Here is a 16299-nt window from a genome sequence, read left to right as displayed (position 1 = left end):
TTTATTTTTTTTTTTAAATGGGCCATAGTCCAGTCAACATAAACGTGGCAACATAAAAGTGGCATTATTTTACTAGTCCAATAAAACACATGACTGGCATGTCTTGCAAGCTTTGAATTGTGTTTGGTCCAACTCAGACTTACCCAAGTCCATGGGTGTCTCTTTGTCACTTGTGGCCTCAGCCTGACCCATCTCTGATGTGCTTTTCTGTCCAGTTGTCCCCTCTGATAAGTCTGTTTGCGCTTCTGTCAACATGTCTGCATTTGTTTGGATTGTCATCTCCATCAAATCCACATGTCCTTCAGTCTCCTCAGACGCCTCTCTCGTTTGTATCTCTGCTATGTATGGTTGAGTGACAGGTTGCTGCTGATCCTCCTTGCAAAGCCTGCAAATGCACTTGGTTTCTGGAAGCTCCCCCAGTAAAGCACACTCACTGTGCACACACCTAAGACAATATAGAGATTATCAAGAAATATATGACAAAAGAGTAACAATCCCCCACATGATAGCTACCTCAAAAAAATTGCAGTTGCACTTCTCCATCAAACTAACCTGTGGCATATGCTGCAGCACTGCAGAGGGACAGACGGGTTGGCAGCTTTGCTGCACACGCCACACATAGAGCTGCGATTACGCTGGCAGGCCTCACACACAGAGTAGTTGTCAAACCACTGGGCCGAACCTGGAAGCACCAGTCCACGGACACCACACTCTGTACATACACGACACCTCTGACAACATACAGATAATGGGGGTTAAATGTAAACCAAATGAACAAAGAAGCACATGAAAAAGCTCTCTTTTAAATATCATGATAACTACAAACTTTTTTCTGACAGGAAGATTCAGTTTCTAAAAATTAGGTGAACTTGCTCTCAAAATAAGTTTCTGGGGTAAGGGCATCTCTTTGTACTAAGATGAAAGACAAACGCGACTTACTCTGCATTTCCATGGGTCAGAGGGAAGAGAATCCATGGCTGGCTGGAGACAGAAGGTATGGTAGCCTTTATCACAGGCATCGCATACTAACATTTTGGAGTCTTCTCCTGGTTGTCTAAGAAAATAAAAGAATAAAAGACATTAGTCTTAAAAAAATGGAAATAAAAGCATAAGTAAATTTGGACACAGGTCAGGCCCTACATTTGATTAACTAGTATAGGGTGCACTTTGACTCACCTGCAAGTCTGGCACACTTTACACTCTGGACACTGCCATCCTGCCCGCTGAATGGGCGTGGCGCCAATCTCCAGACAGGCTGCATGATAATGTTGGCCACAACCCGTACAGAACAGCAAGTCTATGAGCTCCCCGGCTGAGTCACACACTGCACACCAAGCCTCCTCACCAGCTGTAAATCAAATAAATCATATGTATGTATGTATGTATGTATGTATGTGTATATATATATATATATATATATATATATATATATATATATATATATATATATGTGTGTGTGTGTGTGTGTGTGTGTGTGTGTGTGTTTTCCCCAAGGTAGGTAGCCGGTTGCCACTTTTTAAAGATGGCTGATGCTTTGTTAAGCAAAGTAAGTATTTAAGGTTGAAAATGTTTCAACTTTTTAAAGAAGATTGGGGATACTCATTTTGTAAACAGTATGTTTAAGCCTGTCTGCACCACATGCACCTGTGAGGTTGTCAGCTGTGTCTGCTTGGCATAATATGAAGATAAAACAGCGGATTTAACCCACCAGTCCTCATTTCTATGCAGGAAGTTTACATTTTATGACAACAAAGCATAAACATGTAAAAAATGTACAGTACATAAACAACAAATTTGTACAGAGCACACAAGTTTTCTGAGTGCATAGCGCAAGCCTTACTGTTAAGTAATGACACACAATTTTGACAAAGATGTCTGGTTGTCTTACCCAACTCTTCTGCCTTGTCTATGTGCTCTGGACAGAGGAGGACCAACTGCTTCATGGACTGGAAGGATCCGCTGGCTGCCGAGCAGGGGAAGTGGTAGAACCGTGAGCAGCCCTCAGCATGGCATCGAATGGTTGCGCCCAGCCTTTTGCAGTATTCGCAAAGCTGGAACAAACCAATGGTAACAAGTAAGATTTCATGAAGGGAGCTTGTTAATCCTTTTTTGTTACCCAATGCCATCTGATCCAAGTCTATGGACAGTGCACTTACCCGCTGTGTCCCTGAGATAACGGCCTTATCCACATTCTCCAGCTCCTCATTTTCCATCCGCCTTACTCCCTCCGACCACACCGCACACCAGTAATGAACCAAACAACCCCCTGTTAAATATTAAGCACGGCATCAGTAAAAATGTCTTATCAAACTTCAATTTTACATTTGTGTGCTGTATTTCTAAAGGGATGGAACCAATAATATAATTAATTTAGAAAAGCAAGTAATTACTGTACACAAACAAAATATAACAGCGTAATATTTTGAGTTCAACCTGAGTCCTCAAAGAGAGACGCCAGACAGGGGGAATCGGAAAATCCAATGGAAGACAGGTCATCATTTCCGGGCTGTGGCAGTTGTGAAGCGGATGGCTTGAGGGTCGGCCGCTCAGAAGATGGCCCAAAGTGTCTCAGTTCCCTCTGTCCATGCAGGCTCCGCTCCACGCAGTTACAAAGCGCACAAGCTTGAATGCTCTCTCTGTACAGTCAGAAACAAAAATGTTCAAAACAACAATCCCTACAACGGGCAACTTCTCAGGATAAAGACCACAACAGTGTGGACAAAATAATTCATGATCGGAAGAATAACTTACAAAGGAGTGCTGGACGAGGCTGCAGTAGCACCAGACACCTCCTCAGCAGCAGAAAGGGCTTTGGACTCAGAGGAGACAAGCTGCTTTGATGGGGCGTTGTCATCAGCTAAAGAAAGAAAAAAAGAAAACCTTACTTTAAACAATGGGAATAAATGGCTTTCACCAAATCAAGATTGATTTACCTGGTATAACTCACCTCTAATACATTATGTTTACAAACCAAAAAATTATTTTGGTATCAACAATATGCATTTATCTTTCAGAGAAAAGGCACATTGTGATAGTATTCATCTTTCTGCAGAACACTTTATATTTATAATGGATTTTGTTATTATAATATTGTTTTTTTAAAGAACATATCACCTGTTGGTTCAGAGTCATTTTCTTCGCAGTTTGATTTCTGCTCGTCCATCCCCCGTATTGATTTTGACCTCCTTGACAGAGATCTGCAATTTAAAAACATAAGTAGATTCAACATGTAAATGTTAATAAGAAGTAATTGTTAAGTAATCATTAAAACTACAGTGCAGCAGCACAGTGAAATAGTCTGCCCACACATCTGAAACTGAGTGTTTCACTGAGCTTGTTTAAAATGGCCTCAAATAAAAAATTACAAAGTACCTTGTAGCATACTCAGTATGAATTCTATTTTTTTTTTCTGTTATGACCAAGAAAGAAAGAAGCATGTTGACATAGCTGCCAAGCCGCCGACTATTATATGTTGATTGTATTTTCTGCACTTGTCTTGATTGTTGCTCTTTTATTTTTTGGCATGACATGCGTTTTACTAGTGTTGTTGTTGCAATGTCTGCCTATATATTACTGCTGGAAGTGTTATATCTGGTTGTTTCTTTAATCAAATTAAAAAAACAAAAAAAAACAATTTGCAAACAACCTTAGAAACTGCATCTGATAAATTGATATGCTATATTAACAATAGGTATGTTATCACTGCGTAATGAATGGAGAAAATAGATCTGGTAATGATATGAATAAATACTAAATGCATAAGATTTAAGTTTTCCTCCCATGGAAAACGAACAGCTAAGTGGGTCTTAACCACCAAAACAGAAGATGCCATTTTCATCAGCCAACATGTTTATCATTAAAAAAAAGTAATCCCCAAAATGCATATTCTGCTAGAAAACTACACACGCGCCTCCCTATCCACCCAAAAGCACTTTTCACACAGACTTACACAAGACTTACTACCGACAATGCAACAAATTAAACATGGCTGTAATGTCCTCACTTTAGAGGATTTCCGTGTGATCATTTGACCAACGTTAGCACTAATGCAATCAAGCTTCCTCGCAAACTCATGAAAATAGCGCGAGGGTTACATCGATCAGAAAACACTTTAATAATTCAAGTTATCATTTACCCAGCAATGCATAATCCAAACCGGTGAAATTGCTGCGTGAAAAACGCACAAAACGATCAAACTAAAATGGTGTTTTCCCAAATAAAACAACCATAAATCGGGATACACAAAGAAAACACAACTTCCGTATGTAGAACTTCCTGTTGCAGCGGAGATCCTTTCGTGCAGAACCTTTGTCGCTCGCATCATAGTTCCGCTGTGACATTCACACCATTAACAAAAATACTCTACAACAAACAATGCAGGACTGGACGGGCTCACCATTTTATTCATCCACACAGCTAATAGAAAGAAGTCATGCGTGCAACGTTTAAAGGCCAAATCAAAGACGACACTTTAAAAAGGAGTCGATCGGCTTCGATTCGTATGGTATATTCGACTTAACGTTATGGTATATCACAGCCTCACCAATGTTAATATATAAGTCTCCAAATGTCAGAACACAATAGACAAGACAAACCCATGTGTTGCTGTAACGTTATGTGCTGATCTAATGGGCTCAAAAGACAATTCATGCGACGTGGCTTTGACATAAAGATACAGCTTAGAGTCTCGCAATGTTTCTTCAGTTGCAAAACAAAAACTATCATCATCTAAATCAGAAAATCTTCCTTTGAGCTAACGTTTACACACGCACATTGGGACGGGTGCGCAATCACAAATTAAGATTAGAACACAAACCAATTACAATGTATATGCATATTTGTCGAAATCAAATTTGAATGCCTTCCCTTTTAGTACTTTAACGTTACAGCTAAAACCCCTAAAATAAAATGCAACATACCTGCCCTATCAACCTAACTTACACAATGCATGGCGGCCTATTAAAACGGCAGAACTGAGCTGATGGCCAAAATTAGTTTCTCTATGAAGTGTTGATTTTAAATCTTCGTAACAAACTTATTTGGTGGCATCAACACTGGAAACGCACTCTCTTCAAGACAACAAACTAGCTAACGTGAAATCCAAGTTTTACTAAACATAACTGGTGCTATGTTACAGTTAATGAGGATACTAAATAGGCTTTGTCTTTAAAATGAAGTTGACAATGTCCAGAGCAAAAGTGATGACATGATGGCTAAGTTAACGTTAAAATTGTTAACGCTACAAATTAACTTTCACGGTTAAAGCATTTGATCTTATTAGGTAATGTTAGCCTATATAAGCTGCTATTTTTTGCAGTGCCACGGTAAAAGCTACTGAGATTTTATAGTTGATTAATTGCTAAGCTAAGCAGTATTCCTCAATGTAAACACGGACTTCAGAGGGTTGGTTCTGACCAGCAAATAGCCTTGTCCGTGTCACTGACGACAAGCTGAAACAGAAAAAGCTAATAACTACCAATGGTGACGTAGCAACAAAGTGTTCCGAAGAGGCAAAACTACGAGAAATATACCCAATACCATTCGCAGGCACGTGTACTTCAAAAATTTCAACCGGCTACTCTTTGGATCACACCTCGGACACAGCCAACGTAACACATATTTCAATCTAAAGTTAGCACCCAGGTAACAATGCTAGTTCTCCAGCAAGTAGGCAGCCCCATTTGGTCGAAGCTAACAGCTAAATGTAACCGATAGCAGCGCTAACATTACCCGGTCTAAGGTCAGGGTTGATGTGTCTTTAGGTAGCTACGTCTGTTGCAAGAAGTTCAAAGAAGCCATAATAAAAACAGCTCACCTCACAAAAACAATATCGTCTCCTCATACATCAGCAAAATCCAAACAGCCACACAGCTTCCCAAAATGCTGATGGTCGCTTCATTTTGTGTACCGGACTAACGCTGCGGCTAGCCGGCTGGAGGGAGAGTGGGGGAAGTGCAACACGGCGGAAGGCAGGCTGTGCGGTGGTGCTAGCTAGCCTCTTAACTGGATGGATAATGCTATGGTTAGCTAGCTAACTAGCAAGTTGAGCTTTGTGTCGAGTGCTCGTATACGGCCGGGGAACTATTTGCTAGCTAAGCACCGAGACAAGTCTTCAACCAGTCCCGAAAAAGGGTCACCATCGTAATGCTGTAACTAAATCCCAAAACTACCCAGCTATCTGGCTCCTTGCTTGTGGATTTAGCTCCACAACAGTAACGTTAGCTAGTTTCTGCTCTGTTCTGGAATCTTGCTCGCGAGGTCGTTAAAGCTCCTGCAACTTTGCACAAAATAGTGCATCCGAAAACTACAGCCCCAAACTTTGTTGACACGACAGTAAATGTATTTTTTTCTTTTAGTTAAAGTCCACTGCAAACATTCATCTACCTACATTTGCAGCTCAACTTTGCATGGGTACCCTTGTATGGGTCACTAGCATCGCTTCACTTCGCTAAACTGCGTTGCGTCTGCACACGGCTGTTATGCCAAGTGGCTAGCGGTGCTAGCTAATAACAACTACGTCAAAAAATTAATTGATGCAAAATAACGAGTTAGAACTGTGTTTTGTAACTAACTACCAGCAAACGTGTAACGTTACAGCTTTGGTGTAGTAATGGACAACTCTGCGTAAGGATGATTTAGCATAATTTATAGCACACGATTTTAATATGGAGAGCGCGGACCACTAAAATATGGTGGCTATAGATTTAAGGTCATTAGATTTTCGTATCCTGGGAAGCCATTTTTCATTAGATGATAGATTAGACAATTGTAGATTGTAGAACCAAAGCTATGACATGCCTGGGAATACATGCATTTGTTTTGATAATTGATTAGCCGCGATGTAAATTAGTTCGATTAGGCTATGTTTTTATTTTGAAATTAACATAACAAATGTGTGCTGCGGACTCATCTTGGTTGCTTTTTGTCTGTGTTACTGTACTCTCCCACTGTTACTGCATATTGCTATGCATTGAGCTTTTGGCTGGAGTGACTGATAGTGATTGGGAAGAAGCACGTGAAACTGCCATAATCTGAACTAAACAACGACCAAGGTTTCAGCAGGTTCCCTGAAAATGACCCTGGTGTTTTGTGGCCACATTGTTTTGTTTTATATGCTAGGCATGTAGGCTAATTCCATGTAGGTGGTATTTGAAATTTTGTATCAAGCAACATGTGAATGAATAATCAAAATAAAATAATTGTATAGACTATTAAATACTATATTGTGTTAGAAAGGTTGACAACATGCGCAACACTTAACAGCCTTAATTATCATCTTACAGTGAATCAGCTGCAGTGTCAGACTTTGGAAAGTTTCCATTTTTAAAATTATCAATAATTATTTGTACAGATTTAGATGTATTAGGTGGTAATATATCTAAATCTATCTTTACTTAAAATAAGGAGCAATCATAGTGTATTGTGGGTAAACAAAATGCAGATCATAATGCTTGGGAATGAGAGGTGGGCCTTATTTATCATTAGGTTGCCTCATCACTGTTCCAAAATCACAGTGGCTTGATTTATATATATGGGCATGGGTGACTCAGGAAGGATAGGTTAAAAAAAAGTTGTTTAAATGTTAATTCTTAAATGTTAGCTTTAAGTTAACTACTTCTGACAATGGCATGTTGAGATCCTAATACTTTGCATATAGCAACCTTTAAACAAACGGAAGGACCGAAAGTCCTTTCAGATGCATGCTTTTAAAGCTTATTTTCTTCTTATTCACAGAAAGTCTGGCACAGTAAAAAATTAATTTAGGTGAAAATAAAGTATTTTGTTCAGTTCTTGTTAATGCTATAGTTTTTAAATCAAGACACCAACTTCCGTATGCCTAGGCAGTACACACAGTAAAGCTAGGATGTCATTGGAATGATCCTCTGAATTTACACAAAATTAGGTTGGGTAACAATCTGTTCCATTGAGGTCACAGGTTTAATCCAAATCAGCTATCTTCTGTCATGCCCCTGAGCAAAAACTGTAGTAAGTAGCTTACTTTGGCTATAACTCAACACTTATATACGTAACTGTAGAGAAGAGCGTCTGCTTAATGTTTCAAATGTAAAGTTAAAGTTAGTGTTCAAACATGAATGCCTGAGAATACATTGTGTGCTTTGTAAGCAGTAAACAAGCACCTGCTGCAGGCTGGTGATCTGCAGCTGACCCTGCACTGTGAAACCTCTCTGGTAATGCATACTGTATGTGCAGAGACATCCAGAGGGCTTAGATGAGACTGCTGAAGAGAAAAACACGCTCAAATAATCTAGTTTAAAGCCTCAATTTTTCACATGATGTTGGCAAAGAGTCCAATAATTATTCTCATAATTATCATGAGCTTTGCGTTTACAAAACTTAAGATAGTAGACAGCAGTTATAATGAAATCAGATGAGAAAATCAAATACTGCATTTTAGAATCATGACTGTTTGACTTAGCAGCACCCTTTAAATGCTAGTATAGAATAAAAGGGGTTCATATTGGTAATTGGATTAAACAATTAATAGATTCTGGGGTGTTAAACTGACTGAAAAAATCAGATGATAAATTTTAATTGCCACTCAAGGTCTAGGTTTCAATTGCATGTGGAGTCAGAACTTCTATTGTCTGCAATACAGGACAAACTTGACCCAATGAGGGAGGACAATTCTATAATGTTTGGTAAGATTTTCTAAGGGATTCAATTATTTTTTCCCAAATCTCCACTGATGCATCTTTCACTTTAATTTCTCATTATATTATCATAAAAAAAAGTCATAATTATTTAAGCGTGATGACACTGGTCTGTATATTTTGAAGAGAAAATGTGTGCTTCTCATTGCCCGAATGTGGGTTTTGCAGGTTTTAATTTTTGAAAATAGGTTATTACTGGTCCCACTGACAGGATTAGTTAACTCCCCATTCAGCTTTAGCAAGATTAGATTAGATTTTGGGGGGGGGGGGTTAGACCGGTTGGAAGACAGTAAGTGATTGGTCGAAGGATGTACATAGTGGGTGGTATTAGGAGACCAGGCTCTTCCTATTGGTCAGTCAGAAGAGCTGGTGCTTTCCCATCTGCCTCCTGTATCTCAAGGATAATCCCCTAGAATACCTCCACAGATGTTTACAACAGAACATAAACCTGAGGAAGAGAATACATTTTGTGTCTTCTGTTACAGTATACACACATATATATATATATATATATATATATATATATATATATATATATATATATATATATATATATTCTATGTGCTTTGAGTTCATAGTTCTGATAACATTGTTGAGTAGTCCAGTCAAATATTTTCTGTATTTTCAGTGCTAAAAAATGGCAAATTAATTATATCTCATTACATAAATGCTTGTGAAAAATAGTACAAAATAAATCAAGGTTTGTTGAATTACAGTTTGATCTAGATTAGTTATACAAGGGTAAGAAATTAAATCAAATAAAACACAGGCTTCATATCAGTTCCTCCACAAGGGGGGGTGTAACCTCGTACTACTGTACATGTCCTCAATATGTCCCCTTAAACATTATTATGAACCTTTTGAAAAGTAACCTTTTTAAATGAGGAAATAATTAAACTAAATGTTTACTAGTAACTGGGAAAAATTGCCAAAATGTATTGTGCAGACTGGTAGACATAGTACAAAAAGTAGGAAATTTGTGTTTGGTAGATTATTTCTCTGTGGTAACAATGCTTTTTGACAATAAATCTTACACGGTTGGAAAGCTTGTTTAGAACATGCATTTGAGGGATGAGCAGCAGAGCTGAGTATGTGGGTTGCGCCCATGAACAATTTGCCAAATCTTCTCTGCCAATAATGCCTTTTTTTTGCTAAATTTAGATGGGATGCAAGAAAATAGACAATTGTGGAAACAATTACCGGTACTGCGCAACCAACAGATATAGTAATTGTGACCCAGATTGATCAGTGGATACTAATAAAACTGGCTTCTTTAAGATTTGTAGAGACCTGATAACTCCCTTTAAGTAGCTAGTCTGTGATAAAGTTAAGAGGGTGGCAGTGTGGGGAATATTAAGTGCGTCTGGGCTTTTCATTAACCTGTCCGCCTGTTGGAATAGATTTCCACAGAGTTCTTGAACACTGTAACATACATAATGCTCTACCGCGATGCTCTATTAAGAGCCCAGAAATTACATTTTTGCTTTAGTCTAAGGTTTTTCACACAAAGCAACTCCGTTTTGCTAAACAAGCAAAAGACAAATCAAAAGACACAATTTACTCCAGAGCTGAAGAAAAAGCAGAGTGTTGCTTACTAGAATGACATTTTAATTAGTTTTAAGACAACATGTGAGGTCAAACAAAACATGTAGTGGAATTATAATAAAATGAAACATTTATATATTATGATTCAGAAAGTACAAAAATAAAGATTCTATTGTTTTGGGGAAAATTCATTCCTGTCCCATTAGAATAATGTATTTTTTACACACATAACTGAATAATTAAAAGAAATAACATTTTTACATTAACCTGCTCAGACAATTTGTCTTTTCAAACTCAATATCGTTCAAAATATCACATAAGTATTAGCATGTACTGTATATCATTATGATAGATTATAATGCAAACAAAAACAAAAGAGAAGGCAAGCTATTCCAGTAATTACATTTTTTTTTTTTTTTTTTAAAGAAGAACAGGAAGTGTTAGTGTAAATGTATCAACATTGTAACATTGAACAAGGCGAAACATACAGGCTTTAAAGTTTTAGGCTTTCAAGGATAAAATGAGTTGGAGTCTAAAAAGATACATCCAAAACTGTACAGTAGTCGAGCATACCAGTGCACATCTGATGTCTGCTTCTGTTTCATTTCCATCCTAAGAGGTTCACTTAGATTGTCTTGTTTGTTCAGAGTGCCATTTTTTACATATAAACTTGTTATGTCCATTGCGGCCAAAGTGCTACAATGAAATGGACTCTTAGTGCAAGCTGTTTCACTGTCTGTGGTCTGGTGTTCTTTTGTTGTCTCCCAGTCCCCCCAAAGTAGCTGTTTGAATGAAGAGAGGAGTCGCACAGGTCCAAATGCCCAGTGTGCAAGTCTGTGGTCCTCCACCAGAGCATAGCTGGATGCCAGCACTCCATCAACAAACACAGTTCCAGCTTCTGTCAAGGGCGCATACACTCCCACACTCTCCTCTACTGAAACTGAGGTGATTCGCGATGGACGTACTTGACCCTCTGCTGTAAGGATAAGAACACAGTCACCTGTTTTGGCTCTGCTAGCAAACTGAGCCTGATACTCACTGCTGTCGCGTCTGCAATGTGGGGCTAAAAAGACCAAGTGATGTGGGGTAAGGGCCAATCTCTGGCCATCTTCTGTCTCCAGAGACAGAAAGGCAGACCAGCTTTCTTGGTCCTGGTGCAGAAACAAGAGGACTTGGCTCAACACAACTTGGCCTGTCCCAGACAGGGCCATGACTCTGTCCCCGGGAACAAGAGACGACAGGCTCTTCTGCATCCCTCCAGCAACAGTCACCCGGGCCCAGCCTGGGAAACAGCCACCTTTTTCCACTGCAACGGAGTGATCTGCAGGAAGATCAGCAGAAATAGCCGAGATGACTAAACACAGACTGTGCTGTGCTTTTTTGTCTTAAAGTTTAGGTACACCATCTAGTGAAGTGCTGTAATTTGACACAGTAAACTGCATTACATTTTAATGTGAGCTCCTTACTTAAACTTACCAGCTTTTACTGAGCAGTGGATGTGATATTTGGACTCGTAGTGGACCCAGTCAAAGCCAGCCTCCACAGCCAGCTGGGCTAGAAGACCGTACTTCTCTGTTTCTCTATCGTCAGTGGTTATATCTACGGCCCGGCCTTCATAGTGCAGAGAGCCGGGAGGGTGGTGGCCATCCTCATCCCAGGCCTCTGTCACACGTAAATGTACCCCTGGCCACTGGTTCATCACTGCGATAGCCAACCTGTTCAAACAGTCCTTACAGCGCTAGGAACAGAATGAGACAGAAAGGAGGTGTTAAGTTAGGAACTGTTTTATCACAAATATATTGGTATCTGCACATATATTGGTTGACTAGTTACAAGAAATTGCTGTACAGATATGCCAAGGATATGTTTGAGGTCATTTGTCTCTATTACATAGAGACACTAAATGACCAGGATTTCCCACCCAGTACATATTTTAGCCACAGTTCTTTTAAACCAAATGGGACGATTAAAATCCAGATTGTCATATATATATATATATATATATATATATATATATATATATATATATATATATATATATATATATATATATATATATATATATATATATATATATACATATATATATGTGTATACACACAGTATAATATACTCAGCTTCCTAAATAATAAAATATATATGATTTTGTTTACTCAAAGTTATTGAAAGCAAGATAGAATCAACAATGGATTCAAAAAGATGAACTCATAATCATTATCAATAACACTAACAACTAAAAGCACCCTTTATGCATAGAATTTATAAAGTCTGGCTATTAATGTGTAATCCTGAATGTTTCTTTTTTGTAATCCCTCTCATTATTTTGCCTTTTTAAAACTGGTGTATATGTTGGGAAAGAAGTGTTGGATTGTTGTTTTGTGTTTTATATAATGTTTTCTATTGGATCTTTGGATATAAGGGTACATAAAAGAATACAAACAAGAATTCTCAGTTTATTTTGAAGACAGTAATTATATTTTTAGTCACTCTGTTTGCATCATGTGCCATGAACAGTGAGAGGCATGTCTGAACACCACTTAACTTGTAATCATTTATTAACCAGGAGGATGGCACAGCCCAAGTGTACAAGAAGTGTGTACAGTATGTAAGCTTACTGTACACCTCAGCACTCAAACTGATTTTAGTATTTCAACACTGTCTCTGGATCCCAGGTTGTGATTGTTTGTTGTCTGCTTGAATTATCACACAATTCCTTCTCTTCTCTGCTAAAGGCCATCTCAAACTTGGTCTAACAATCAGAGTACAAGAGCAAAGCTACTGTAGCCAGTTTGGCACATTCCTTGGCCTTTTCGACATGGTGACAGAATAATCAAGGCCATTCTCTGCCTTTCCCAGATTGTTCCAGGCATGAGTTTTCTTGGTTTCACCCGAGACATTTGATCAGAAATGTGCACAGTGACTCTTAACACCCCCGTGGCACATGTTACGGACTGTGTCCGCATTGTCACAAAATAGCAGGCTTGAAAAATGACGACATCAGCAACTGAGGTGATACACTCGTTATCATCTCCTGGGCGCAAATTCTCTTGTGACTTGTGATGTTGCCGGTCTTGTGGCCTATAAATGATTAAATAAAGTGTATCTTGCCACTAAATAATAATAAAAAAAAAGATAGTGACAGAAAGAGAAAAAGTTGGGTGAGAAGAAAGCAGTGGGAGGGCTGAGGTTGGGTGTAAAGAGAGAGGGCAGAGGGGAAGAATGTATGGGCATGGACTTGGGAATGTGACAGCAAGAGTGAGAAAGCGAGAGGGACAAAAAACAAACTGGGCACATTTTTCTCGCAATGCCATTGAAGAGAGGCGTCTCATTGTCAGAACTACAATAGTTGCTTTTCCAACGGTGCCATTACTTCAGCAGGCGGGAATTTTGTATAGGCGACCCCTCCGAGTCTCCAAATTATGCACAAAGAGCGTCTTTCACATCTGGGCAAAAGAGGGGCACATGCACACATATACACACACAAACTCAAACTGGGCATCAGCAGGGCACACATATATGAGTGCAGATTTTCATCACTAAAATCACTCAGGGAGGGGAAGGAACACAGATTCATATTCTAAACAATCACAGAAAGCCGCAGCATCCAGAGCCAAAAAGCTGCACTGATCTTAAATTCTCTAGGCCACAATTGTCTTTTCAAGGCATGGGATTTGAATTTGGATGCCTAGCCCCAGTAAACATTAAGGAATGTAAGTGCCACTGAGTACCTGTCATAGAAATAGTTTGATTTCCAATAACAAAGACTTTGGTTAAAGATTAAAAGGAAGTGTTCCTGAAGGGGAAGGCCTCTCTTAAGGGGTTGAGTGTTGAATTACATCCTGATCTTCTTATCTCAAGGAAAGGGAGTGGAAGTTTGGTTAAAACTTACACACTCTGTGTTGAACATTTGATTGTGTGTTAGTAGCCTGGCAAGGGCAGGTATGGCAAACAATTAATTATTTGATTTGAAGGTGTCTGGGTAGCAAGTTATGAACTATAAAGTGCTGCCTTTCTCTTTGTGTGTATGAACTGTCATTGTCACCAGGTATCACTGGGGTTAGTGGAAACAAGTAGTCCAGTGTATCATCCCACTCAACAACATTCTTAAAAATCTAAGATGATTGAACTGGATTAACTGCAACACACCAGTCTCACCTTGGTCATGAAGCGGTCTGCGTTGGTGTTCTCCTCATCCTTGAAGATAATGTCTGAATTGTAGTTGCACACAAGTTCATTGAACTGCTCAGAGTTGCGTGTGATCTTGCCCTCTGCTCTCCCGCTGGCACCAAGGTTGTTTTCTGAGAAGTTGGGGAAAAACTGCTTGTAGTGCATGGCTGTGAGTTTCCTGGGCCTGGAGCGGATGCCAACCCCAGGGCCCGGTCCACATCCCTGGACCAACCATATGCAGGTCCACACAGCAAGCAGGCCAAGCTGTGCCAGGCGGGCCCACCGGGACTGCTTCATTGAGGAGGGTTGGGGCTCCCAGCAGTCAGTGGCTCACAGTGCCTATAGTGATACCTCAGTTCCAGGTGTGTGATGGCATGTGAATGAGGGTCAAATCGTGGTCCATTCCAAATCATGTGGTGTTAGAGCTGAGGATGATATGACAAAAACAATTGCTGGGACATGTAGGAACTTCATTTTACTGTACTGTACCTTTTACACTCTTGATTTAAAAAGCGGTCCATAATGCCAAGTCAGTTTGTACTGTTTTGTTGATTATTCTGACCAAATGTTGTAGCCAAATAAATGATCTGATTGGCTGGAATCTAAAGTTTTTTTATTTTTTATTTTTTTTTAACTTTGGCAGTTATTAAAGAAGACACACTAGATCTTTATGATTCATGTCCAAATATATCTCAAACAAGCAGCTACTTCTAAGCCCCCGTGAGCTGAAAGTCATCTTCACCCGTCCCTCGCAGGTACCTGTTTCGAGGCAGGTGTTTTTTGTGTGTTTCCAGTCACTTACCGCTTCTCTCCCTCCACGCAGCTCCTTTGACGAGACACAAACTGACGCACACCAAAAGCCCCACGGCTGCCTGCAATTCCTATGGACGCTTCCGTGACGCTCTCATCCTCTTTGTCCATCCAGAAATGTCTCTCCTGAGATTTTTTTTCTTCTTTTCTCCTCCGTCCACAGTCTTCTGTCGCGTTTCAAAGCTCCTGGCCACCTTGCACCAGCCATTGGGTCTTATTAGCGTCCGGACAAGATTGCCCTCCCTTCCTCTGCGCGCTCCCACTGCGACAGCACACGCCTCCAATTCAACCTTACAAAGGACATATGATTAGCCTACTTATGTAAACACAATGACCCCCCCCCCATTACATATTTAAAGTTAGTTAAAGATATTTTCACATCAAAATGCAAAGTTAAATTGATTATGCGCAACACATCACCATACATTCTCTAAATCACATTATAATTCCGAGCAGTGTATTTACAGTATAAAATAAAAGCATGTCAGTTTTATCATTTTGAACCAACATGCCCCTTGCTTCTGTCAGTTCATCCCACCCATCAAGAGTGGATGAGTAAACTGTACCGACCCCGTGCTGATGTTATTAATAGACACAGTTGAAGGTGAGGGTCTATGAAGGAACACCAAGTGTCCAGCCTTGACACCCCTGACTGAGAGTTACAGTGCTGCCTTCCTGTGTTTGGGGAGCCTGCCTGACACCCCTGAACCCTGTGCACCCACGACCCCTCCACTGGAAACACCCGCTGGCCACATCAACATATTATTTTTATCCATCTCAGAACAATAGCTGGGAGAGTCATGATAATGTGTTAGATAATTCCAAAGAGGGAGCAGAAGAGAAAGGAATCGCTGTGTCTCAGAGGTCTGACATCTGTAATCACATACGGAAGCATAAATTAATGGAGGATTAAAAGGTCATAGTGTGTCACCATCCTATCTGCAGCTTCTTGGAACATGTGCGGAGATGATGCATTATGGTCAGTTTCTTCACAGTGTCTTTGTTTCAACAAATCTTTAGCTCACTCGCAACAGAGCTGCTGTGAACTTTCTGGATGTTTATACAGTATTCATAGTTTTGTGTCAGTGCATCTTGGTTTGCTGTG

General features: G+C 39.7%; 2 protein-coding genes across 10 annotated transcripts in view; both read right to left on the bottom strand.

The window, feature by feature from the left end:
* The window catches only part of kmt2d (lysine (K)-specific methyltransferase 2D), a 48677-nt gene that overhangs the window by 27830 nt on the left and 4548 nt on the right, over positions 1-16299 (bottom strand). For 3 of the 8 annotated variants that reach the window (XM_032521491.1, XM_032521497.1, XM_032521494.1), the window contains exons 1-10: positions 5816-6378; positions 3115-3197; positions 2752-2857; positions 2434-2636; positions 2157-2266; positions 1889-2051; positions 1177-1348; positions 940-1054; positions 553-731; positions 144-445 (exon numbers count right to left, since the gene is read on the bottom strand). In XM_032521491.1, the coding sequence (XP_032377382.1) occupies positions 144-445; positions 553-731; positions 940-1054; positions 1177-1348; positions 1889-2051; positions 2157-2266; positions 2434-2636; positions 2752-2857; positions 3115-3163 (1399 nt within the window). In that variant the 5' untranslated portion in view covers positions 3164-3197; positions 5816-6378. The other 5 variants (XM_032521493.1, XM_032521496.1, XM_032521495.1 and 2 more) reach the window with 5 other exon arrangements.
* dhh (desert hedgehog signaling molecule) lies at positions 10242-15453 on the bottom strand. 2 transcript variants are annotated; one of them, XM_032521501.1, is made up of 4 exons: positions 15187-15453; positions 14373-14809; positions 11694-11955; positions 10242-11538 (listed from the first exon to the last, which is right to left on the bottom strand). In XM_032521501.1, exons 2-4 carry the CDS (start codon positions 14679-14681, stop codon positions 10727-10729), a joined length of 1383 nt encoding a protein of 460 aa, XP_032377392.1. In that variant the 5' UTR covers positions 14682-14809; positions 15187-15453; the 3' UTR covers positions 10242-10726. The 2 variants fall into 2 exon arrangements, with proteins under 2 accessions (XP_032377392.1, XP_032377394.1); XM_032521503.1 differs by lacking the exon at positions 15187-15453 and having other exon boundaries at positions 14373-15179.

This window comes from Etheostoma spectabile, chromosome 7 (genome assembly GCF_008692095.1).
Source record: "Etheostoma spectabile isolate EspeVRDwgs_2016 chromosome 7, UIUC_Espe_1.0, whole genome shotgun sequence".
In the NCBI taxonomy this organism is placed as follows: Eukaryota; Metazoa; Chordata; class Actinopteri; order Perciformes; family Percidae; genus Etheostoma; species Etheostoma spectabile.
This window is presented reverse-complemented; position numbering and strand designations above follow the sequence as displayed.

Excerpts from the sequence above, each read along its gene's own strand:
- dhh (XM_032521501.1), bottom strand. The coding sequence starts at position 14,681 with ATGAAGCAGTCCCGGTGGGCCCGCCTGGCACAGCTTGGCCTGCTTGCT. Across the intron at positions 11,956-14,372 it reads CAGACCGCTTCATGACCAAG|CGCTGTAAGGACTGTTTGAA; the intron begins GTGAGACTGGTG and ends TTCTGTTCCTAG. Across the intron at positions 11,539-11,693 it reads CCACTGCTCAGTAAAAGCTG|ATCACTCCGTTGCAGTGGAA; the intron begins GTAAGTTTAAGT and ends ATCTTCCTGCAG.